This window comes from Tinamus guttatus, unplaced genomic scaffold (assembly GCF_059628265.1).
Source record: "Tinamus guttatus ecotype Peru unplaced genomic scaffold, ASM5962826v1 Tinamus_guttatus_pri_ptg000260l, whole genome shotgun sequence".
NCBI lineage: Eukaryota > Metazoa > Chordata > Aves > Tinamiformes > Tinamidae > Tinamus > Tinamus guttatus.
Window position 1 is genome coordinate 6,233,309 of NW_028288794.1, and position 26,505 is coordinate 6,259,813.

Consider the following 26,505-nt stretch of genomic DNA (forward strand, 5'->3'; position numbering starts at 1 on the left):
TTGAGTCTGAATTTTTATTCAAAATAAAGTTAAAAACTGATCAGTACTTCACTATATCAATATGCATTTGCCTGAAAGGTCTTTGTGAAAGCAACAATAAATGAATAAAGAGGAGACAGATTGAATGCAGATCTTGTAACATAGAAAAAACTCCATAAAAGATGTATTTGTTTATGAAGTAATAAATATATACTACAGTACTACTAATATATTTCTAAGAATTGTCATAAATAAGTTTCCATCTTTGAGAACTTTATCATATCTTAGTTGCACTTTGTTGGCTTTGAAATAAGATTGCAACAAGACAAATATTGGCTTGAAAAGAAATAAAAACTTCATTCCAGCTATGACAACCCAGCAAAAACACGTAAGGTGCTAAATCGAGCATTCCTCCTAAAAGCATAAGCATTGCCTCTCTGAAAGAAATCACAATAAAATTAACAATAAACCACCGAATGTGAAACAGTACAAAAAGCAAATAGATACCACAAAGCTCAGTGGAGGTCTCTGCCTGACACCTGCAGCAGCTCCAGTATTATCTACTATAAAATGTCATCGTTTGAAGCACACAAGATGTGCACTGAAGCTCTCCGTGACAGCTCCCAGTACATAACAGCAGAGTCTTTCTTAATAGCATGTAACAAAAAACTCAAACAATATTATAAACATTATTATAGCCATTAGAAAGGGCTTCAACACTGTTTTAAAACAACTTTTATATATATTTAAAAAAAATAATCTTATGGAAGGGCATTTACATCCCTTTTCCCTAGATACTCCTCACAGGATAAACAGACAGCAATTTAGCAGTTATAATATGAGATGACCCAGATCTTAACAATTAAAAGGGTATTTAAAAGGCAAAGACTTTTAATTGAGAAATCCTGGACTAATTCTCCTACAATGAGCTTGTAAATCATCCTCTCCTTTACAAGCTTCTGGCAAACCTAGCATACCTTAAAAACACACCAGAGCACTAGAATGTTTAATCTGGGAATGTCAGGAAGAAAAACTATAACGCAGCATCTAGAGAGAAAAAACAAGTATGACTGCAGAAAAAAATGTATTATGAATTGCTTCACACTTGCTACAAGGCTTTATTAGCTAAAGACATCAAGATGTGGTACAAATTCTAGCTTTGTCAGAATAATATATGATACATGATACATATATATATATATACACACAAATGTATGTGATAAAAGACTGAATGCTCTATCATGTATTATCTTGATCATCCTATAAGACTAACTATGCTCAGGGCACCATATTTGCAGAGAAGTGGTAGGAGTGGATTCCAGTCAGCATAACTAGCTGCAGGTTTGATTTTCCTTCCTGAAAGCCAAGCCTTGCTTTACTAGTGCTTTGGGACCATTATCCAGGTACAACACTGCTTTTTCTCAGAAAGCTGAAAATAAGAACTTCCCTGTCTATGCTTGGGAAAAGCAAAATCCAAATGTTACTTTTTTTTTTTTTTTTTTTTTTTTAAAGTGTAGTTAGTGTCACCAGACACTTGCATATGACACCTAAATTTGTAGTCTCCATTTAGACCAACCTGCCAGTAGAAGTTGACACTGGTGCAGCCCAGGCCAGCCTTCCAGCTCCCAGGAGGCTTTTTACACTGTGTGACACTTACAAAAACACTTGCTGCTTAAAGACCAAGAGCATAGCACAGTAAGATGTTAATGAAGCCTTTTCAGCATGGACACCGAAGTGCACTCAGATGCTGATCAAGAAACTCAGCAGTATTTTCTCCGCAAAGAAGGGTTACATGAGACAACTTTTTGTTTGTTTGTTTTTAAATGGATCTTGATCCATCTTCCAATTCTATAATTTCTACAGCTGGGGATGATAGGAGTGAAGAGTAATTTAGAAGACCAGAGTGTTGTAGGGATAGACTCTCCTTGTAATTACAGGCAACAGAAGCAACTTTGAGGCAGATAAAGCAATGTCTGCAAGTATACAAATAAATTCCATCATAAAAAAGCTTCACTTATTTAATTTTAGCAAGTGAGTAGAAAGCAAGCAGTTTCCAAAAAAACCAAGCACATGAAGGTCTGTCCGTTTTGTTTTACTATAGAATATTTGTATGTTGAATTAAGTTGGGAAAATTAAAAATCAGCAATGCCTGCAAGAAAGAAATATAGGAGTATGTAATCATAGAAAGAAATCTCAATTTACCTCCCAAAGTGCTTTAAAATCCTTCTGCTCAATTCGAAGGAGCTCACTATATTCTCTAGTAACGATGGTAGCATGGCGAGGAGTGTTATCCAGAATGGACTCTCCAAAAGCAGTTCCTATTCCCAAAGTGCATATTGTCACAGCATCCTTTGAATTAAAAGTAAAAGGACAAATTAAATATTTCAGGGGACTGGGATCTGAGATTCATGGAGTTAAGAGTGTTCATATCACAGTTGTTCACAGCATTGCCTTCAGTTTCTTCAGCCATTCTCTAAATTAAAGAAAACAAAATTAAAGACAAAATGATCTAACCACTGGGATGATATAGGTCAGAAGTCTCACAAACGATAAGAGAACTAGCAACAGAAAGGCAATCCTGGAATATTAATTTCTGCCCTATACATGCTGCCCTCATCAGAGAGGGAATTTGACTGCTGTTTCTTTGGCAAACACTTTTCACATGCAATATCCTCTTGTATTTGTAACATATTTGTCTATGGTACAAGGCCTGAACACAGTGCACACACAAATACTGACTCATGGCCTTTCTGTTGAAAGTGCCAGTAAACTTTTCAATTGTTAATGAAGGCCTGCCCATTAAGTACCAGATTAAAAATACATATGTATACACACACACATCATTTCATATAAGTTTTATATTAGAAACTAAAGTCCAGAACAACCTGGAATAGATTCAGACTGATCAGAATGGTTCTAAATCTGTAGCAAATTCCACCCCAAAAGTGTGGGTGAAGGTGACAGAACGATATCCAATTCAACCCCCCTTGGCAAACAACTCTCCTGGCATAGTTCTGAAATCAATTACAAGCTAGTGCTGAGAGAAAAAAAAAGGAGGGGGAGGAGTACTAATAACTAAGTAACTTGCTGCAGTAAGATCTTTACATACATGCTTAAATCTAGGTTTGGCCTAAACTGTCTTTTGAGTAATTAAAAAAAAATAGCAACAGCAGTAAAGATTTAAATAGATACAAACTGTGGTTTACTAAGAAATTGATAGATGGGTAGAGTATGCCCATATATGCACATACAAAGACACTATCCATTTTTACTTGCACATTAAAAAAATGGAGTTGAATTTAACTCTAGCATGTAAGACTCCTGAAATGGCTACAAAAACATACGCAGAAAATTATCATCCCATCCATTCCCTGCTCATGGCTGATAAACAAGGAGATGCATGAGCATAGTTCAGCATCATTTTCTCTGCTTAAAATTGCATTGTTTTCCTTTCATGCATCTAATAAGCGGTAATAGGCAAATGTTATTAAGATCAAGTTAGTAGCTCTATAACTGCATTACAAAGACAAATGTCCATAATAGTTAAGTTCCTTGAACCATAGCAAATTGCTTTTGCATGGATATTACCATATAAAATCATCTGTTCAGGAAAATAAAATCAATTACATCTTAGAAAAGATCTAGAAGAATTTACCAGTTGTCAGAAATAAATTTTCAAGGAACACTGAATGAATGGGCACTATCTGAAAGAAAAAAATTGCAAATGAGCACCAAAGAAACAGATGTCTCTACAAACAGGCTACTATCCTGGCTATGCACTAAGGCTTCCACCAAAACAAGCATAGCTTCTGGAGTTGAAATACTATGTGTGTCACTATTCACAACCGCACTCAGAGGCGCTACAAAGGAAATAGGTCTATTGCTCATTCAAGTTGTGATCACCAAACCTCCAATATTTTATCCTCGATTTTGATACATTCAGATAAGAGTCCTCTATTTGGGGCTGAACAAACAAATTCACAGCCTGGCATAAAAAGAAGTGTTCCCATTAAGTGAAACACAAGCTATATTTACATCTTTATATTTCTTTCCCACTGCCTTTCACCATCACCTTATTTGATCTCTTGCAACTCCTCAAAAGCATATTTTTAAAAACATAATAGAGAAGAGAAAGGTGTTAGCTAAGGAACCACTTTCTAAGAGAGCTTTTGATGGGGCGGCTGTTCAACCTCAGAAATAAATTAACCTTGTGGGATGTCAGCTTGCACGTTCATTAAAGACAAGTCCAGGCTTCTATTGAGGGAAGGCTCTTTCAGTTTTCCCCTCAGCCATCATTTCTTTACACAGAGATGTGGCTTCCTCACAGCCAGCCAGGGAGCAACCCATCCGGCTTCCTCAAGACTTCAGAGACCCCTTTTCTGCCTGCCCCCTGTTTATACATCGCAGGTCGCCTGGGAATCAGGTGTGTGTTTCTATCAGGCCCGTTAACCTTCCCCTGCAGGGCCTCCCGCTGCTCGGCGCCAGCAGGACTGCTGCCGGCTCCCGGCTCCCCTCGGCAATCCCAGCAGCAGCAGGGGGTTCTAGCTGCTGCTAACCAGCCAGAAGGGGCAGTGCTATTTGAAAAGCTGCATTAAAGACTTTTAAAAATAATAATAAAAGGACGCGATTATTTTCATTGCTATCAGTCCTCTGAACACACTGTTAAATGGTAGGCAGTGTTCAAACCACAGGCTGTTTGCGGATTTGGCTTCACCGGCTGGTGAGCCACGTGCAGCGAGAGCTGCTGAACCCCCGTCCCTCTGCAGCACCCCTGGGTTTGCAAGAGCGCCGGGGGAGGGAGGCGAAGCAAACGACAGGCTCTGCCCTGGGCCCTCCCCCGCCATCTTGGGACAGTCACAGACGCTCCTCCGCGGACACTTCCCGTTTTCCAGCTTGGCGTACAGGGTTTGCACACTGTGGGTGATCCGCGGGCACAGGGACACACGCTCTTAACCGGAGAAGAGGTGAAAAAAGGGGATATTTTTCCCTTGTCCAATTTCTGCCAGCCTTATTAGCATAAGGAATACCTTCTCCTGTGAGAAGCTTCATTAAGCAAAAACAAGGAACAAATGCAATGGGGATAAGTTGGGGGAAGACCATGGTGTCTATGACCAAAGCAAAGAAAATAGGAAATGGGAACTAGTCTGAGGAGGAAAGTACTTGGACATTTCTTTGAAACTCACGTGTATTCCATATTTTGAATTTATAAGGAAGTTGATGCTTTTTGTTTCATCATTTTTGCAGTTTTTGTACCTTTATCTCACCTGTGGTCCTCCCCAACACAAGAGCCCCAAACAATCCCAGTCTTTAGCTGGAGATGTGCAAAAGACAGGATTCTTAAGAGTAGATTGTGTAGCTTGTTACTACGTTGACAATACTTAGTTCATCCTCAACCAAAATTTCCTTTTATCACAGAAACAAAGATAAACGAATGCTAGTCATCCGCACTGAGGTGACTTCCCCATTCCAGCACTGCCACTGGAGCATGTTCCGGCCATTCAGAAATACAATCCTTACCAGACTGCTGTAAAAGGCAATATGGCAATGGTTTTCCACACTGGAACTGCACTTTCCTAGCAACTGACCCTATAAAAGGGCAATATCTTGATTTTTTTCTCAGCTTATCTGGTAGACCGAAGTGAAGCGATTTTTCTACACGTGAAAAAGCTAACTTCAAAATCAGAACCCCTGTTCCTCTGCAGGGCTCCTGCTTCTCAGCTGAGCACATTAGTCCCCGCTAGTCTCCGTTACAGCCGATAGACCAGTTCAGGTTCAAACAAGCTCATTCAAAGCCAGCTTCAGTATATTTACGCTACACCACAAAGCCTATCCTTTGGTTTCATACAGATTATCCCAGAAATACATGATGGCAATTGCACATTTGCATGCAGAAAACAGTATTGCAGTGATTGGCCTCCTTAAACCCCTTCCCTTACACCATTTCATCTTATCACATACCTCTTTTGGCCTCAGTTTCAGAAAGCCATGACACATCTCAAACATCCGAATCTCTCTGCATGGCCATTCTCATCAGGACCATTAACTAGTTTGGCTACTGGGTCACAGCCCTCTGCATGACACTGCAATACCACTAAGCAACCCTCTTTCTTATCCTCCTTCCTTCCCATTGCATCAGACAATCATATCAACCAGTGGGGGTAAAAGGCACAAATACAGTGAAACAATGCTGCAGAATCTGGCCAAAGTGCATCTCGTGGCTTGAATCTACAGGTTCTTTGGACTATTAAAAAAAACATAGCAGTGACTATGCCACACAAACTTTTGCCAGTTGGATTTATCTCCAACTTTATATTAGGGATTTTTCACAATCGACCCTTGAGAATTTGTTCATTTTCCAGGCAGAGCTAAAAACTTAAAATAAAACAAGGCAGTTGACAATATTTTGAAGTCATTACCACTCTAAGCTATCTTAGAAAGGAACTTATACTACTACACACAATTATAACAATGAGTAGATAACAGTGCCAAATAAAAAGTAAACTTGAGTCTGTTTATAAGTAAGAATAAGGACATTCTCCTAGTACATTCAAAACAGGCTGCAGTTCCTGTTTATTTTGAAAGGTACTTTCTAAATCTGTGTGCAACTTAAGTACAATAGTTATCAGGGTATTCATTACAAATAAGTTGAGGCAAGATCGAAAAACTTCAAACTTATCCCCACAGTTTCTAGTATGACATTTTTACCATTAAAATAAGCCTTTTTCTGTCTTCTTGATTGCTGAGCAGCCAGCCAACTTTACAGAGATGCTCAGGAGAGGTTATCTTATCACATCTCTATGGAAATTGCATTGTCCCATTTAGATGCCAAGTTTAATTACTGGCACAGTCAGGAGCAGCAAGCATATTTCACTGCCTCGGTGCAACAGAACTAACAAAAATAGAGAGGCCTGCTCTAGTCAAGCTCTTCAAAGCAACTATATTATATAGCTCCCTTTGAAACCAACCACTTTAGTACCAAACACGGCAAGCAATAAGATTGTTCTGTATTCTAACACTGCCCTCTTGTGATACACACTACAGCTTCCTACACTTCAGCTATCAGATCCCAAACAGGATCCTCCTTAAGGGAGCATTTAATCAGTACACGGAATACTTCCTCTTATTAAAATAGATAAAAATGTAAATATTAATTATTATTTGCTGTCACCTTCCTCAGCTTGCTCCTGATTGACAATACTAACACTTTCTGTGAGAAATCACAGCCCAGGTGTCCACATGAGGAAGCTGAAGCACAGCAACCATCGCATGAACTCACTACACGCTAGATGCGTGGACTTAAGTCCAGGTCCTTCAGCACATTTGGATCAGGTTTCTAGGCCACCTGCCTGCGCAGAGGTCCTGGAAGCTCTTTGTAAGATGGAATGAAAGATCCTTACTCCTCTTCCCAGGGGAGACAGCCACCCAACTCTAGGAGTGACTACAGAAAGAATGAGCACATACTAACTGCTATACAATAGGCTTATTTCCAGGCTCACTGAAGTTTAGCTTCCTAGGCAGGCAGATAAAAGCCTAATAAAAGGGAGGTTCATATTATATTTTTAATCAACATAGTTATAGCAATATTGATATCAATACCATACTCATGATAAAATCATTTGAGTGGGAACAAATCTCAAACAGTCATTTGCTGCAACCTCCTGCTCATCTTAATATTAAAAGATTATTAGTTTATTAGTTGTTTCTAAACAGTTTTTAGCCAGTAGGAATCCAAGTACAATAGTAAGCTTATCTCTTCCTGAAGATACGGCATAGTTTGTATTTTTTTCCATGAGATTGTAAACTTACAAACTTGTAAACTTTTGCATCTGACATATTTAGAGCAGAAAACCAAAGTAAGGTGGGTCCAGGAAGCTGAAGATGATGCAAGGGAAATTTAGTAGCAAACAACCAAGGTAGAGGGAAGGCACAAGATGAAGTAAGAGATATATTAGAATTAGAACAGGAAGGCTGGAACAACGATGGCTTGGGGAACATGGCCAAACAGAGAAAAACACCTGATTTGTGGAACTTCAGCAAAGGCTTATTTCCTGGCAAAAGTGCTGTTAAATGGAAGGTGTCAGCTTCCCAAGAAAGGGGCAAAAATGGAGCTTGATTTTTTTCCAGGCTCAGGAAGACAACATTTCCCCGTATTGGGGAAACAACAACAACAAAGCTTTTAAGTCCCAGGGATTTCTGGAACATGGGTTATCAAGACTGTAATCCCTGAAGCAGCAAGATTGGAAGGATTTTCTGCTGAAAGGACGAGGCTGATTTCTTGGCTTCCGACAGTATGATGCTGCTCTTGGTTCTGTACGTAAGGGTATTCTTAGAGGGCCTCCCTTCCCTCTGTTTGTTGGTCACTGTGATGAACAGACATAACAAATGAACAGCTGTTGTTGAAACACTGGTAACAGTCTCCAGCTTTAATGAAAGATCATGACCAGCCTGGTGAAACAATTATGGAAATTAAACAGATTAAGTTTATTTTAAAAAGTGTGATTTTGTGCAGAGAGCTACTTGTTCTCTAGCATAATGGGAAAACAAGATGCCTGAACCAGTCCAAAGCAGAGTGCTTCTTAGCAGCTCTGGACTCCCCTTGGAATACGGTGTTATCTTCAAGACAAGGTAACTTGGGACCCAACCCATAAGCAGGATAGAGATCTTATTTCTTGATTAAGCACCATCCATAAAACAACTATGGCTCTGATTAAGGAGCTGATATTGCTTACTACTCATGAATGAGATGAAATATGATTTCTTGTAATGATAGACATTTGGAGTTGGCCAGTCTCTAGTAGACAGCAACTAGAATATGGTTCCTGGTAATGGAGTTGATTCTTGTTTCTGCCTTAGCTTCCCAAAGCTGTTGCAAGTTGGTAGTTTTATAGTTTAGTAAACTGCTTGTTTCCTGATCACACAAAAAGGCAAAGTGCCTTCTTCAGCACAAGCAGTTAATGCTCAACACCATCCTTCTTTTAAGGGGACAATATTGTCAGGTTAAAGGATTACAGGTTAAAGGAACAAGAATGAGTAATGATGCTGTTAGCAGATGAATTCCCATCAAATATTTGAAACTCAAGAAAACATTCATGTAAGCGCAGAAATATATTCATTATATATTGGGCATACTGCAACCATGCAGGAGTCCACCTTATCACTCAGATTCTGCCAAAAATGCCAGCACTGGGGACTCTATTCAGTTACATAACTAGAAAAAAAAAAAAAAAAATCAGGCCACTTATATCCATCCCATCTCCAATTCTTAAGCATAGCATCCAGAAACCACACTTTTCGGTATCCCCCAGTCCTACCTCAAGTGTCCTTCAAAGTTTTGCAGATAGGACCTTCATAGCATGGAATACATGACAGGCTATAAGTTAATAATTAGCCTTACTTTAGTGCTATTCATCATATAATAAATTAACTGCAGATCAGTTAATCATTACCACGGCTTGGCAGGAGGAGAAAAAAAAAAAAAAAAAAAAAGCTTTGGCTCCCAGAAGCTGTTGATGGGAAACATGCCCCAGGGGAGGTTACCAGCATTGCATGTGGAGCATTGGTCATCTGTTCTTAGCTGGAGCACAGCACTCACCACTGCCAGGGCTGCCTGCCTGGGGGGGCCACACTATTCTCTCCCATTACCCAGGCTTGCAAGGAATGCTGAAGTACTGCGCCCACCAGAGCAAGTATTTCAAGCTCAAGAAGGATGAACATTGTGCTAAGAAGAAAGCTCAGGCAAGACTAGAACTAGGCTAAAGGAAGGACAAGGAACAAGAAATCAAGGAAGGATACTGTACAAACACCAAAATGGAGCAAAAAAATAGAAAATACCGGGCTCAAACACTATTTACAAGTTCCCACCCACCATCTGCAACACTAGTGCAGTAAATGCAGAAATTGTTCTTCTTCCATCAGTGAAGTTGTATCTTAGGCAAGGGTAAGAATTCAGGTTGTTGTTCTTGTGAGAAGGAAACTGATTTAGAAATCATGCAGCAGGATGGACTGTGTGAATCTGTAGAGCCACCTGCCTCTTGCAACAACTCCAAACAAGCAGGAAAAAAAAGTATGTATATACACATACAAGATTTTTTAAACACCTGAACCCTTCTATCCTCCATATAAGGAATCGACACTTCAAATAGTGTGGTCATTTAGTCTCACCATCCTGAAATCTTATGTGGATATATTTATTTCCGATTCAGCAGAGACTTTTCTCAGCAAAGATGTAGTGCCATCTTTTGGCAAATAGCAGAAAAGATACCCAGTTTCTTTAAGCCTGGACAAAAAAGGACTCTCAAGAGTACTGTTCTAAATCATGACAATACTACTGGCAGTCAGACCATTCTGAGAATTGCTCAGATTAGACCAATTATACTCTCTACCAATCTCTACTTTAGTGAAGAGGTTGCTTAAAATGACATGAAAGAAGTTCCTTTTATATCCTATCATTTTATTGTAAAAATTAGAAAGACCCATCACACACACTGCACTGACTTGCACTCTGACTCAGTTTCACTGGAGATTGTGGCATTGTGGCAGAAACTATGGATTTTTTTTTTTTTTTTTTTTTTTTACAAGCAAGCAAGCAAAAAAAAAAAAAAAAAAAACACACACACTTGCCTGAGCAGCTGAACTTTAGGTAAAGAATTAAGACTTACCACTGCACATATACATGTTATATTCAAAGAAGGGGGGTGTTGAAAAGCACTAATATGCTTCAAGTTCTAGCCTGACAGCCCAAGATCTCGGATGAGGGAGTGGGTACAGAACATGGTACAAAGGATTGCCTAACCAGGAGGCAAAGCTGCCCTGCTTACACAGCAGGGAGCCTGCCACTTACATTAAGGAAACATCACCTAGAAATAAAGTGGGTGGGGTCTAAAGTCTTCTTGTTACACTGGCAATTCCTCAACTGCTTCCAATACATTTGTGAGCAAAAGCGGCATAAGCAAAGTTTTGTGCCACAACACCTTGTAAGTCTCAAAGTAGACCTATGTAAGTCAGGAAAGCTACTCTTAGCTTGCAGAAGTGTTTCCCAAGGCTTCTGAGCCCCTGCTGAGCTCTGAAGTCACTAGGAGTCAGTTTGGTGCCAGTGCTGGCCAAGAGCTCAGCAAACACCTGAGAGACTATTGGGAAAAGCAACGGTCCCTAGACCAGCCTGATCCATGGTGCTTACGAAAGCACCAGAGCTCCTGAAAGCACTCCTAGCACTTCCCTAGTTCTCAAAAACACTACTGATACCACCTCATTCAAGCCTAAAAAGCACTGAGGTGGCTTGTCAGGCTATTTAGAAGTAATCATGTGCTCACTCTTATTCTGCAACTACACAGATGAAACCTTCTCCAAGCAAAACAGGGCTAAACCCCATAAGTAACTTTTCACAACACATTAAGGAATAGACTAATACAGTTCAATTGTTTAATTGATGATCAATTGATTACAAGGATGATTAGGGGCCTGAAACATCTGCCCTATGAGGAGAGGCTGAGGGAGCTGGGCCTGTTCAGCCTGGAGAAGAGAAGGCTGAGAGGGGATCTGATCAGTGTCTATAAGTACCTCAAGGGAGGCAGTGAGGAGGATGGTGCTGGTCTCTTTTCAGTGGTGGCCACCGACAGAACTAGAAGAAACGTCCGGAAACTGAAGCATCAAAGGTTCCACAGGAACTTAAGGAAAAATTTCTTAACAGTGAGGGTGACAGAGCACTGGAACAGGCTGCCCAGAGAGGTTGTGGAGTCTCCTTCTCTGGAGATCTTCAAAACTCGCTTGGACGCAGTCCTGTGCCACGTGCTCTAGGTGACCCTGCGTGTGCAGGGGGGTTGGACTAGATGATCTCTAGACATGCCCTCCAACCTTAAGCATTCTATGATTCTATGAATTATTCTCCAGGAGAATAATCTGTTTAGTTTTTCCTGAACAGTAACTTTTTTTTTTTTTTTTAAGTGTCAAATACTGAGAAATAACTTGTAAGTTTAGGGACTTTTTCTTGTTTTTCAATATATTTGGGATAATACTTCTAGTTTTGTAGTGTAACATAACAGCCATTTGTCTTTTTGCAGTGGGGACTGTAGTCTGCTGCTAGACTGCACTGTGGGTTTAATTTTTTAGAACAGTGACTAATATTTCCAGAGAAATAATTTAAAAACTCAGATATTTAGCTGCACTTTAGAAAAATCTATGAGCAAAGACTATGATGAATCCTATTTTATATTCAGATGTAGACTCCTTTTCATTGCATTACATTTCAGTTTCCTTAAAAATCAGTGGCATGGTTTGTCTCTGTGGACAAAGGACAAGCTAGTCTGAAGGAAAGTGGGAGAAAAACATGCTTGTCATAAGAAAATATTGGTACAATATATGCCATTATTATCTACCCAGATATAAGCTACAACCTTTGTTTGTACTACAAAACTGATTTTTTTTTTTTAAAGCTGTATTTTACCTGATGGTTGCTTGTATCAGAAACTTTAACATCCAGCGATCCTGTCAGGACAGCATACCAGCTTGTTCCAATATCACCCTGACGAAACACTGGAAAGACAAATACTGTAAATAAAAATTTGACTCAAATTTATCAACTTTAACAAACATGTTAAATTCAGATTATTGTATTTCTGTAATCACTGCTGGCCTTACAAAGCTTGCCACATCAGATTTAGTTGTTTGATAACATCGGCAATGCACTGCAAAGCGCCCAGTATAGTATACTGATCCGGAGACCAGCAGTGGTGTGGGAAAGCACACAGCATTGCTTCACCCATCTCCCCAGTTTGCTCCTTCATCCCTACTTTTGCTAATAAATACTTTCTGAACATTTTTGCTTTGATATTCTGACTCTTCCAATGCTCATACAGATCCCATTGATTTTAGTAAGAGCTCTGGCTGAGAAACTGCTGCAGGACTTAGATACTGCGACATTTCAGCTGTGTGATTACTAACCATCAGAACTCCTACTGCTCAAAACAGGCTTCAATCCTGGGTGCCTAAAGCATGCCAAATTTATCAGGAAAAGTTCAGAGACTTTATCAAACAAAACACTTACATCAGGTCTCCATCAGCTATTCGCCTGGTACAGCACTGAGAACTCAGATTCCCATTCCCACTTCTTCCCAAATGTGTTGTGAAGAACCACAGCTGTGCAGCTTCACCTGGCACAGGGGCTGTTAGGGCAGGCACAGAGCTGTTATACCCCACAAGAGGATGCAGCTCCGTAGGTCTTATCCAGAGTGACTGCAAGCCATGTATTACCAGGGATCTACCCAGGCAACAGATTTCACTTTTGCCCTGACATCACAGGGCACCCAAAACAAATGAGAAAAAGGAGATAACACATTTATAGGGGAAGAATGAAGCTTAAGTGCAGTGTCTGGCTTCTAATCTTTCAGTAAAAGAGTGGCAGAGTCCTAAATCCAGTAACATATGCCTTGTTGCCATAGAGTCACCACAGACTGCAGAGCAAGGAGCACTTTAGGCCTGCCTTCGCCCATGACTAAGACTGTAAACATTTTTATGACTGTTCCACTAGCTCGGCTCCCTCATCAATCTCCTAGAGACAATCCCAACTCCAACTTCATCTATGCAAAACAGATCTTCACATGAAGCTCTCTTACATGTGATTCCCTTTTCCAGATTTTCATAATATCCACAGAGACATATCTGTTGGAGAAGGTTTGGATGAAACTTCTCAAAGGCTTTCACATCCTTCAGCCGAGTAAATATTATATCCACATCTTCACTGGACCGCTCCAAAGGCCTGCAAGAAGACAAAGGAGAGTTCTCAAGGGCTTTACCAGAAGTATCTCCCTACCTGCATTCACCAATCCCACAAGTGCTGGCATATCCCCCCCAGCAGTAATGCACAAACCAGTTAAAATGCATTTTGTAAGTACACAATGAAACAAAACATCACGCTATCTGTTGTCAGGATAAGCAAAGTTGTTATCATTTTAGTACAGGCAGCATTCAGAAATCCCCTTCAGCACCAAAGCCCTCCTGTAGCAATAACTATGCAAGTAGATATGATGTTGCAGGCCCCATTCTAAGGGCTTAGAATTATAAACATGAAGTTATACATTAATATGTGTATAAAGTTTTGCCTTCAGACAGCATACGAAAAGCCTGCAGAACTACTGCTCAAAATAGGAGCTTTCTATGTGCCTAAAAGAAAAGCTTCCACCCCCTTCTAACCACCTCTTTGAGATGTTACTGGGCACAAACTTGAGTGCTCAGTTCTCTTTTCTCACTCCGAACAAGAATGACGGTATTAATGAGCACATTCTCTTTCAGCCTCTTACACTCTCTCTTAACATTGGAAAAGTTATGTATACAAACAAGACAAGAGTCTTTAAAACTGTTCATCAGCAAGGGTAAAGAATCTTAACCCACCTTCTAAAAACTGACAACAGACAGATGAATCCTGAAAACAAGTGGAGATAGGAGAACATATCTATGTCAAGGTGCAGTTAAAAAATATTAGGAGAGTTGATGCACTACCATGAATGAAATAAAAGCCTACAGAACTCAATCAGCAAGTAGTATATGTAAAGTTTGTAACCTATTTTCCTTCTTTTACAGAAAAAAAGGCATTCCTAGATAAAAAATAAAGCAAAACATTTAAAATTTAAAAAGGAATTACATTGTTGCTTTCAGCAACAATAACAAAAAATGAAGTTTTAGAATTTCTTCCAATAAGGTAGCACATAGACCAGGAGTTCATAAAATTATAGCATATTTACAAAACTAATGCAAATTAGTTTAGTAAAATATATTTTAAATATGATTATCAAACATTGTGAATCAGCACATAAATAACCATTAACTGACACTATTAAAAACTTTCATAATACACCAAACACCAACTATCAGCTAAAGAAACAGCTTTCTTAAGAGATTATGTTGGAATTTCAGGTGCAAGAGTCACCAAATGACAAACAAGTGATCCTATCATCCAATAAAGCACTACTAGCTTACATGACAGAAACATTTATTCAGGGGATAAGGCCTTAAAACATATATGTATAACTAACAAACAGCAATGGTTAAGGCAACATATACTTATCATTAATATCCTTAACATTGTTGTTAATATAAAAGCTTCTAACAGGATTTAAAAAAAAAAAAAAAAAAAAAAACACTAATTCTGCCTCAGACTCAAAGACTTTAGCTACTTAAGCCTTTATCCCTAAGGAAAGGCCGCAGGTCCCACTTATATTGCATCTCTGACTCTCAATTTTCTTACTAAATGAAGTCCAGGTGGGATTAAATCTCTATTCTTGCTTATAAGCCAATTCTCCCCCTATTAACTACAGCTGGTGATTCTTTGGTGTTTATGGTTGTTTCTAGATCCCAGGGATACCCTTTTACCACTTCAAACCACAATCAACTACAATAGCTCTCTTTTGAAATCCTTCAAGTAAGATTTTTCACCTGTATTTTTTTTTTTGCTATGCTCTAATATGCTCTAACTGACAGATACTAATAAGCATTAATGCTCTTGTCAAACTCTTTTAAGAAGATTAGGAGATTCCTACCCAAACTACACCACCACTTATAATACTAACTCCCTCAATTTATGAACTCTCAAAATTAACAGCATAACTTGACAAGTAAAGAAAAGGGTAGGGTAGTAATTCTCAGTATATCCCATTTTCCTGGAAAAGTTCCGGCTCTGAGACTGCTTCATTCACGCAGCTCCCTATGCCAAATACTGTAGAAGTCCATCAGTTCATTTGCATGGCATCTACTGCAGGATTTGGGTGCTTCTGATTTTAAACTGTTTGATGCAGGGGAACAGGGAAAAAGCAGGCAGGATTAGCAAATTATACACCACATATTTTACAAATTTCATCAACACCCTGTTCTCTCAGTGTTTTTCCTGAAATGTAAGTATAGAAATCTCTCTTCCTTCAGTTTCAGCTAAAGGACACGCTTAAGTATTTGGCGGGGACTTTGGTGATATAAGGTATAGGTACATACCTTTTTTTTTTTTTAATGAGAGCTGCTGAAGGCTACAGAGAGGGAATTTCCATGTCGTTCATGACAAGGTAAGAGCAGGGCCTCATTCCATTTGATGTGGGGACACCTCGTGGGGCAGATTAATTGCAGTGAAAGCTCCTCTGACAAAACTGCCTTGCAACCCCAGGTAAGAGTCATCATGGAAAGAGAGGCTTCCCTATGGGAGGCTGAGCCATCAATCAGAAACCCAAATCCATATTTATTGGTAAAGATCAATCAAAGTGATGTTTTCCTCACGTTGGCGAGCAGTAGTAGGAGTAGGTGAAGAGGCCCTGAAAAGGGGGATGTGCAGCAACAAGCTCTGTGCAAAAAGAGGAATCCAAGCTTGGATGCACAGTAGCTACCTATAAAATGATTTATTACAATATTCCATAATTAATTATTGCAAGCCAATTGTTTCAGTAGCCTTTTCTCAAAATACACCAGGTTTGGCATTAATATGCGTATCTATTGTTTCACAAATGTTTTTATTAGAAAGACATATATTTTGATCTAGAGTATTTGGAAACTGGCCTAGAACATGGAAGCGTCTTTCAATGAACAGTGTAACTTTTAAACTATCTTAGAAAAGGTGTGTCCTCCTCTAGATGTGTTTCCCCCAAAAAGCAGCTGCCAGCTGCAGCTCATCAGCACTAGCTGTCTCAGCCAGGTGGCCCTTGCCCTTTACTTGGATCTCGAATTTTGCATCTGCATAAGAGTAATAGCAGTAGTACTCAAATTCATTTCTATTAGGTGTTTCTAATCTGCAGCAATCACAGTTTTCAAAATAATAGTTTTACTTAGCGAGAAAATGTAATGAGAATAATGAAGCACCACGGTGTCACTTAATTGTTTTTCCCCATGTCTTTGGGGAGACACCTTTTAATGAAATTATCAACATTATAGCTGTTGTCATCATCACTAAATCACTAAACTTTAACAAATCTGTTTATGATGCCAGTTTTGGGTTCCCACCTAAGTATAAGCTGCCTGGCAAGGAACAACATCAGTACAGGATAATATAAATTAACTTTATTCCTATTGCAACTATCTTACTGTCTTGTTGAAACTTGACTTTTGGTAAACCCGGGTTGGGGGTAATATTTAAGCAAATAATAAAGGAAAACACTCTTTAGAACATTAATAATTGAACATATAACTAGAGAAGAACAACTACTGTCCAACAGTGACTTCCTCAGGATTCACTGTCACTGCAGTCGCCCGGTGGGTGCCGTGGCATTAATGCAGCCGGGAGCTCCTCTCCAGCCGGGAGCCTGGTGCAGAGGTGCCCCCAGAGAGGAGCGTCTCCCCGCGCGGCCCTCGGGAAGGCTTTGCTGCCGGATCAGAGCCCCCGAGGTCCCTCCTCCGTGATCAGCGCTCCTGCTCACTACAGAGGACGCCCACGGGGACTGGCCCCCCTGCTCACTGTCTCCTTCTCTTCTCTTCCGCGGCGCTGCTGCTGCTGCACTACTGAAGTGTCCCCCCACTGCTGGTGCCGCAGAGTTAGAACTTGATAACTACGGGCATCAGAAGTTCAAAAATCCATTTCAGAGAGGTTTCAAATACGTTATTTAAAGAAATCCACTGGGATCTCTACTAAAGCTTCCATCCTTTCCTAAATGTACTCTATTCTTGAAAGCCTTAGCTTCATTTATGGAATATGACCACAGTTGAATCTGAAAGTGTGGATAACTCTCTTTAAAATCAGTTAAAATCCTTCAGGTCTCACCAATTTAGGAGAGAGTTCGGCTAGAACAGAAGCAGGTTAAGGCAAGACCATCCTTCTGGCATAAAAATCTGACTCCATTCAGTGAAGCTCCCACCTTCTCTCTAAGCTGCCCCCAGGCTCACTCGAATGTATTTAAATAAATTTTTAAGTAAAACAAACTGTGAAGTTTTACATCTGTCTTCACCTTGCTTGTCAAAAATAGCTTTAATTCATTTTCCCAAATATACAGCATCTTTGCGGGGCAGCTGCCCCTCTACCCTGCCTTCTCCCAAGCCTGCAGGGTGCAAGACCAGGAGGAGACTCAGCAGCCGCTGGGAACCAGCCATCACCAGCAGGCCCAGCCACTACCACTGGGCAAAGGTCACATCTCGGTCGTGGCAATTGCAAGGGCAAAAAAACACATGGGAGGTATGGCACTGATTTAGGAACAAGGGGTTCACTCTTAGTATCTCTTACCCTTAAGGACACTACACACACGGGTGACTCCCACAATCTTGGGTTTAAAGCGTTCTCCTCTACACTGATTTCCTGGCCAGGCGCTGCGCTGCCGCTGCCACACGAGGTAAGCATTTCCCGTGTTACAAGGCAGGAATGCAAACTGATCATGAAATGAGAAAATACAAAGCAGGAGCATTGCATTCCTTTTCACTAGCCTGCAACCCTTTCTGTTTTGTTTGACCACTGAATGTTTTATCCAGGTCGTTATTTATATCACCGGCTTGCCTCTTCAGAGCACTGCACAATATTTGGCATTAATGTTTTCACAAACGACACATCATTTATTATCTGTCTCCTTCTTTGCAGCCTATATACAGGAATACAACATCACTGCTACGCATGTGGGTGACAGCATCAATACTTGTTAAACATCTGTGTTCAGTAAGTCTGCTTTAAAAGATATTTTACCCCTGATTTATCTGTTTGTCAAGAATTCTGGCATGTACTTCTATAGAGAAGAAAGAATTCTTCGACAATGTTTCCGCCTGACTATTTGCAACTGGAGATTATTAACAAGAATATCTTCAGAAAGCCACTGCATATTTTTAAGTGCAAACTATTCAAGTCCAAATTTCAGAACACATAAGGAGGAGAACTGAAGTTATTCTTCACCTGTACAGAATCTAGGCAAGCATTACTCTTCATATGTAGCTTCATAAAAAGCTTCATAATAGTCTCATAAAAGAAGGTATTTTGGTGGTGTTAAGATTAAATATTTGAATGCTTGTAAGTGCCGTGAAAGACAGAAATCACAAGAACCACTGCCAGCACCAGTTTATAATCAGTTAAACTTGTTAACTTGTTAGGAGAAAGGAGTTGGGGATATTTGTTTCTCTTTTACTGAGGTTTATCAGAGATTTTTGAATTTCTGTTTAAAAATTTTGTTTTAATTTTTAAATTTTTAATTTTTTAAAAAAACCTGTTTTGAAATTTTCTAAATTTTCTTAAAATTTTAATTTAACCTTTTCTAGAATTCTTATATATACAAATCAGTTACAGCTTGAAGAAAAGTTGTTATACAAACAGCAAAACTGGTGATGCACAAGTTAAAAACACATTATTTGAACATCAGGAATAAAACATACAGATTTTTTTTTTCACTATATGCTTTTTAAAGGACAAAACACTCCAAGGGAAAAGAATCAAATTACAAGGATTTTTTTTCCTTTTATTTATGAAAATTTGTGTGTATGGCACATGCTTTGTAACCAAAATCTGACTAAAGCTTATTGAATAAAATACCCTCCAACCTCCACAACCATGAGCTGGGGCTCAGCCAGTTAACATTCCCTCTGGTAGAAGTAGATCTGGATAAAATTACATTATCCAGCACTGCAACTTCATAATAGACATTAAAAGCACTTTAATATGAAGACAAACTCTAAGATACATTGCAAATGAAATTCGTAATTGAACAATATGCACAAGTGCTGATACACTTAGACTCAAACTCTGGCCACTGCCATCCACAAATCTACTATGCTAAATGCACTTTTACCATTTAGGATCCTCATTTTTTTACAGCATATAATGAATTTTTACAGCAACCATGAAACAACATCTGCAGTTTAACACCGGTCATTGGCATGTATAAATTTTGACAGCTGCTGAAATCGAAGATGGAGTGCAAAGTCACCTCAGGAAACATTCCTTGAAGACTTTGATTAAGCAGCAGGATAGTGAGAGTTGCAATCATGCCAAATACAGTGCAGAAAATAACAACAGGAAAAAAAAAAAGTGTATGTAAGTACCTCAAGGGAGGGAGTGAGGAGGATGGTGCTGGCCGACAGAACTAGAGGAAACGGCCAGAAGCTGAAGCACCAAAAGTTCCACAGGAACTTAAGGAAAAATTTCTTAACAGTGAGGGTGACAGAGCCCTGGAACAGGCTGCTCAGAGAGGTTGTGGAGTCTCCTTCTCCGGAGATCTTCAAAACCCACTTGGACGCAGTCCTGTGCCACGTGCTCTAGGTGACCCTGCGTGTGCAGGGGGGTTGGACTAGATGATCTCTAGAGGTTCCTTCCAACCCTAAGCATTCTGTGATTCTATGATAAGAATGATGAGCTAGTTAAATGCAGCAAAATAATAACATGCAGGCGGAAAATAGATGTCACACTGGATAATGAAAACAAAAAAAAAATGTATTTGATACACATCCAATGACAACCTGACTTTCAATTTATGATTTTCAATTAGTTGGTTTGTTGAGGCTTTTTATTCTCTCTGCTACAATATAGGATTCTTTTAAACAGAATTTTAATTTGCAAAAATAATTCTTTATGAGGCTCTGAGTAACGATAGTTTCAAAGTCATAAATCTCTTTCCCTGCTACGAGTACAGGAATCTTCACACAACTGTATGCTTTTTCCATTCACATCACACCCCACCTTTACATTAGTCTGGCAATGCAAATATGATTAGCAGGACAGCATGAAGAGCCTTAATGGTGGTCCACAAGAATTAGGCCCTAGTCAAAAGGACAGAAGGAAAAGGGAGGGCAATACTATAAAACATGCAACATTATTGACTACTATGCAAAATTCTGCCCAGAATACAGAATTCTGGGGATTAAATTCTAACTGCATTCCAGAAGCAACTCAGACAAGGACATTTTAGATAAATTTGCAGCTTTGTCTTTGGTAAAAGGGAAACTCTCTCGCTACAAGACTGCACGCTGATTGTCCAGCCACTTCACAAGGCTTCCACGTAAGCTCGAGGACGCTACGTCCTAACGCGCCCTGCGCTCACAGTCTGCGCTGCGGGACCATGGTGATATTCATAGATATCAGGTACAGGGAAATCACTTTGTCTTCCTCAATACATTTCTATAAAACTTATGATGTACTATAAAATCAAATGTAACAAATGGAAACTGAAGCTACAAAAAAGTCTAAACTTATGATGACATAGAATAAAACATTTTGAATTTGCTCAAAATATAACTGCTGATCTTGCTATGAGTTATTTTGCATTCATATATGCAATAAAATGCAGAGAGTTACAAACTTATGGCAGGCTGTATTAATAAGCATTTTGGTCTCTCTAAGGAGAGGGAGAAAGAAAAAGGGCTCTTTTTTATTATTCATCAAAGACTGCACCCTTGCACTGGACTAGAAAAGGAGTTGCATGATGCGGAAAGAAAAATTCGTTATTATTCCTCACTCTCAGAAAACTGCACCTCTGCACGAGTGCTAGAAAGTACCCAGACTACCTCTATACTGCTCTGTCTCTGAGTTTTCACATCCTGGTGCCTGCTGCAAATACATCCCCACGCAGACTCAACCCAAGCACACACCAGCTGGCCATGGATTGCGGGGAGGAAGCCCCAGGCACGCGGGCCGACAGGAGCTGCAGCGTGTTTCCAAGATTTTGTTCAGATCCCACCTACACAAAAAATGATTAAGTTATTTATATATATTTGTTATAAATAAAAAGCAAGTCTAGATATTTAAAAATATAGAGAGATGACTGTACCCTTTTCAATTTCTTAAAAATATTTTAGAAGTAAATAAAACAATACCACAAAGCAATCATAAAAGATAAATATTAATAAAATCATTATCCCCATATCCTTGAGATAATTACACATTGGAGAGGAGGACAACCTAAGCAAAATATTTTTCTTTATTTCTGTCACCAAAAATTCTCCATTTAGAAGAACAGTTGTTCTTCTAGCCTATCTTTATAATCACAACAGTCATGTTGACTACTATGCATGTAAGAATAACTTACTTCTCATACGTTACAATGAACTAAAAGACAAATCCTTATTCAAGTATGCTATTGTTATCTAGTTTTAGTTTGAACTCATATGCAAATCTACGGGAGCTTTTTTTGTGGAACAGATCTGAGATATTATCCAGTAGGTATTAGTTTGGTTTTGCTAGATGTAAATAATGCAGGTCTAAAGTCTACCAGAATGACAAGGATGTAAAAGCTCACTATGTGCAATATGTCCTCAAAACACCCTTTCATACTTAAATAATTTATAAACAGCTTAGCAAAGATCAGAACACTCTTAGCACAACAGGCTAGCAAAAGCTACACGCTTTGCTGTGATCTGCTCCTGCAGTCAGCTAAGGCATTGAGGGCTATACTTAACACAAAGGAAAACACTGGATACCAAAAGCAGATATAAAATTCTAGGATCACCTGATCATTGTGAACACTATATATCATTTAAAAGTTTGCATTTGAAATAATTAAAACCCTTCTTTGAATTGGAAACTGTGATCAGGTTTGGAGAAATCACAGTCATGTATAAAATATTTAGTCTACCATGCAGTAATTATGTCTCCATGGAAGTCTATGTGGAAATCTCCTTGTTAAATAGTTAATGATATAAAATAAACCATGAGAGGAGGGAAGGTGTCATTCCTAGGCAGAGTATACACATGCGCATAAATCAGCAACCTCCTCCTAGTTGTGCCTGGAGAGGGCATACAGAAAAATGCTTCTGTTCTTTAGGAAAGACAAATACAAGTATTTATTTCAAAGACAGAAGGATTGGTTTCCTTAACAGATAAATGATTTACATCTCCCTGCACAACTAGAATATACATTTGCTAACTGCTGATCATCCCTCTTTTCTGTAAAAATAAAATATTCTTGACAGAGCATAGTTTGCTGACCTTTTCTGTTCCGGTCTTTTGCTACCTTTGCACTTGTGACTTTACATATAAATCCTGTCCTGTGTATTTGATTTTTAAGTGCTGATCTTTGGCTTTGGTTAGTAACCACATCCAGAGGTTGCACGGTTGAAGCATCAGTAGCCCTGGCCCACAGTACCCTACACAATAATAACATTTCTCATAAAACATTTTGATAGTTCGTTATTTGCTATACTTGTGTTTGCATTTTTTGATGTTAGTAGCTGTAGTCTGGCACTGATTTGGGGAGAAACATGAGCTTAACATCATTACCATATATGATGTCCTATTTCTATGTAAAAATTCCACTTTTTAAGGTAAATTAATATTTAATTTTAAAAATGTGGTTTCTACAGTGAGTTGACTCACTGAATAGTCCTAATATTATCCACACCTCATTTAGAAAGTGCTTTAAGATAAAGCCAAACACTTAAAATGTGCAGAAATCACATGATAACTCAAATGAGTTAAGCAAGTTGATTCAAAAAAAAAAAGAATTACATTCTAGCAATACAAGCAGATAAATTATTCAAAAATACTTTACCTAGTACTACTTAGATTCTTACAGTAGTTTTCCAACATGGCTTTAAGTGTAATTTCTTTAAATGGAAAAACACAAGAACACAACATGTAAATGTATTTCCTAAGGTGACAAAGTAAATGGCAGAGACAAGAGAAAAAGTATGATTTCTCGCATGCTGAGTTTGTCCCACATCCCAGTTGTCTTCTGGAAAGCGTGCTGCTTAAAAGATCCTTCAGGGCAACTGTCACTGATACTTTCCACTCAACAAACAGGTGCTACTAGCTTATTCTAGGTGAGAAAAAAGGAAAAAAAGTTTCATCTTAACAGCTCTAACAAAATTCTTATTGTAAAAATGGCCTCTATATTAGTAACAGTAGATAGATAAATAGATAGACAGAAAATGGCAGAGAAACTTCTATATTAAATGCTTTGATGTGTTTCCTAAAAATAGCATTCACAACCCACAACTTTTTTCTCATTAATCATGAAACCTCGAATTTTGCTTCACGATTTAAATGTCATAATCTGTTATGTTTAAATACCCTGAGAAATGACAGGCTCACCTATTCAGAAGTACTAGGGTTCATTCCCTGCTTCTTTGCACTCATCCATGTCAGTCTACAGAGTGACAAATCAGGCCTTCAGCTTCATTTTCACTTCTTTCTGTATGACTAGATTGCCATCATCTATATTTATGTCTAGAATACCTTCAACATTTATACACATTATGTAAGTTCTAAAAGTTTATTTTCTATCCTTTCAAAATTGCAAAAAGAGATGAGGGAGGCCAACTGACGTTCTTAGTGATAGGTGTCTCCACCAGTGATGCTTGGATCACTGTGGAAAGCACATTCAGAGCTGCAGTCCTACCCATGGTTACCTGAAAATGGTAGAAATGATGAGTGCAGGCAATTTTTTACATGTAAGCAAAGGCTTCTCTTCATAACGTAGCCCCAAATGATGTCACCTGTCAAAACCTGGCTAATGACACTCAGTAAATAACTGTACGTCAAGATAAGTGACATGTGCTGTCTTTGCTTAAACTGTGCAGTGTGTACCATTAATCATGGTCTGTTTTTTAAAATATTTTCCTAGACTACAAGAGATACAGTGAGCATTCAGAACAGAATAATACCACTTTTGAATGCAGTTAGTACTAAGGTAATGATATAGCAGGAAATGTACAAGCCATCCACTATGGTTTCACTAGGCACTGCTGATTCATTTTTCTCACTCACTCTCCCCACTTTCCCTGGGGAAATCAGTCCAAATAATTTTATATATATATATATATATATATATATATAATATCTGTGTTTCCGTAAGAGAGCATCTCACCTCTGAACACAACCGCAACAACCAACGCGTCACGCTCACCACCAGTCCCACCACACGAGGTGCACGGCCCCGGGGGGCTGTGGATGCTGGAAGGGGGCTGTGAGCTGCCCACTGTGATGCCACACCAAGCTCAGCGACTGTCCCCAGGCCCAAGGACTGTTCACAGACCCAGGGACCTTCACCTGCCTGCATGATGGCGAGAGATGATGGTCCTTCCTTTCCTGTGGCACCAGTGAGGGTGGGCAAGATGAGGCAAGGTGAGGTGAGGTGTGGCGGGCCACCACATGCTGCTGAGGTGAGATGCAGCGTCCTGGGGTGTGCTGCAGTACGGTGAGGGGGGACGCAGCAAGGCGCAATGCAGAGAGTTGTGATACAGTGAGGTGGGGTGCAGCGAGGTGGGATGCAGGGAGGTGGGGTGCAGCGAGGTGCACGTGGGGAGGTGCGGTGCAGCGAGGTGCAGTGCCATGAGGCGAGGGGCGATGGACAGCAGAGAGGGGCAGTGCGGCGAGGCGAGGTGCGATGGCGCAAGGTGCGCTGAGGTGAGGTGCCATGAGGCGCTGCGCGCGGCGCTGTGAGGTGCAGCGCGCCGCGGGGCTGAGGCGCTGTACGTGCACGGCGCGCTGAGGCGCGGCAAGGAGAGGCGGGTGCGCAGAGGAGCGCCGAGGCGGCGAGCGCAGCGCCGAGGCGCGGGGCCGCCAGGCGAGGTGCGCCGAGCCGAGCCGCGCAGCGCCGCGCGAGGGGGCGGGAGGCGGCGGTGCCGCCATGGCGGTGCCCGCCCGCAGCGCCGGCCGCCGCCGCAGCCCCGCGGCCGCCGCCTCCCGCTCGGCGCCGCCGCCCGCCACGTGCGGAGCCGCCGCAGCCGGCAGCGCTCTCCCCCCGCCGCCCCCCGCGCTGGCTCCTGCGGGCGCCTCGCCTCCCGCCTGCCCGCTCCGGGTGCAGCGCGGGCGCCGCGGGAAGATGCCGGTACCTTTTATCGAGGCAAGCGATCCACTCGCCGGAGGACGCGGAGTGCGAGGCGTGCGCAGCCACCATGTTGCGCAGCGAGCGGAGCGCGGCCGGGCTGGCGGCGGCGGCTCCCCCGCCCGCTCGCTCCGTCCTCCCTCGCTCCCGCCTCCCGCCCGCCCTCCCCGCGCGGCGCGATGGGCTCGCCCGGGCCCCGCCGCCCGCCCCGCCGCACGCAGCGTGTCCCTCCGCGCGTGGTCGCGGGGCTGCGCGAGGCCCCGCCGCCCGCCCCGCGCTCCCGGCGGGGAGCGGTGCCTGCCGCCCCACGCCGAGCCCTTGTCCCGCCGCAAGGGCCCAGGGCCCGGCGCGCACCTGAAAGCACCTCAGCTGCAGGAAGGGTCTTGGGGTGTGTGAGGAGCTCTGTAGAGCCCAGTGCACCCATGCCCTTGTCCTGCCACACTAGGGGATGGCAGGATCCACCCTGTCACTTGCAGGACCATGGGACCAACCTCCATGACACCTCTGGTGTGTTGCAGGTGGGGACGGAGCCGAGGCTCTGCAATGGACTGGACAGAGCAGTCAGAAGGAGCAGGATGTGCGGCGAGAGAGGGGTGAGTCCGGGGTGCCACGACCTGCATCCCCAGGGCCCTGCGGTGTGAGCCCAGCCTGCAGGGCACAGCTGCCTTCAGGGTGCCCCTGACCACAGGAGTGCGGAGGGGTGAGCAGAGGAGCCGCGGGGCTCCCCAAGGGCCAGGCCTTGCAAAGCTCAGTGTGAAACATTTTCTACATCATATTTGAGGAGATGGATTGCATCTTCTCAAGTAATTTGTGTATAACCGTAAGTTTTAGAGTCAACACA

General features: G+C 41.1%; 1 protein-coding gene across 3 annotated transcripts in view; it reads right to left on the reverse strand.

Annotated features, from left to right (window-relative positions):
* The window catches only part of RAPGEF4 (Rap guanine nucleotide exchange factor 4), a 144,992-nt gene extending 119,241 nt beyond the window's left edge, over window positions 1-25,751 (reverse strand). For 2 of the 3 annotated variants that reach the window (XM_088527035.1, XM_088527034.1), the window contains exons 1-4: window positions 25,672-25,751; window positions 13,587-13,729; window positions 12,419-12,507; window positions 2,182-2,328 (exon numbers count right to left, since the gene is read on the reverse strand). In XM_088527035.1, the coding sequence (XP_088383161.1) occupies window positions 2,182-2,328; window positions 12,419-12,507; window positions 13,587-13,729; window positions 25,672-25,736 (444 nt within the window). In that variant the 5' untranslated portion in view covers window positions 25,737-25,751. The remainder of the gene's footprint in view (window positions 1-2,181; window positions 2,329-12,418; window positions 12,508-13,586; window positions 13,730-25,671) is intronic. The other variant, XM_088527036.1, reaches the window with a different exon arrangement.
* Window positions 25,752-26,505: the final 754 nt, after the last annotated feature.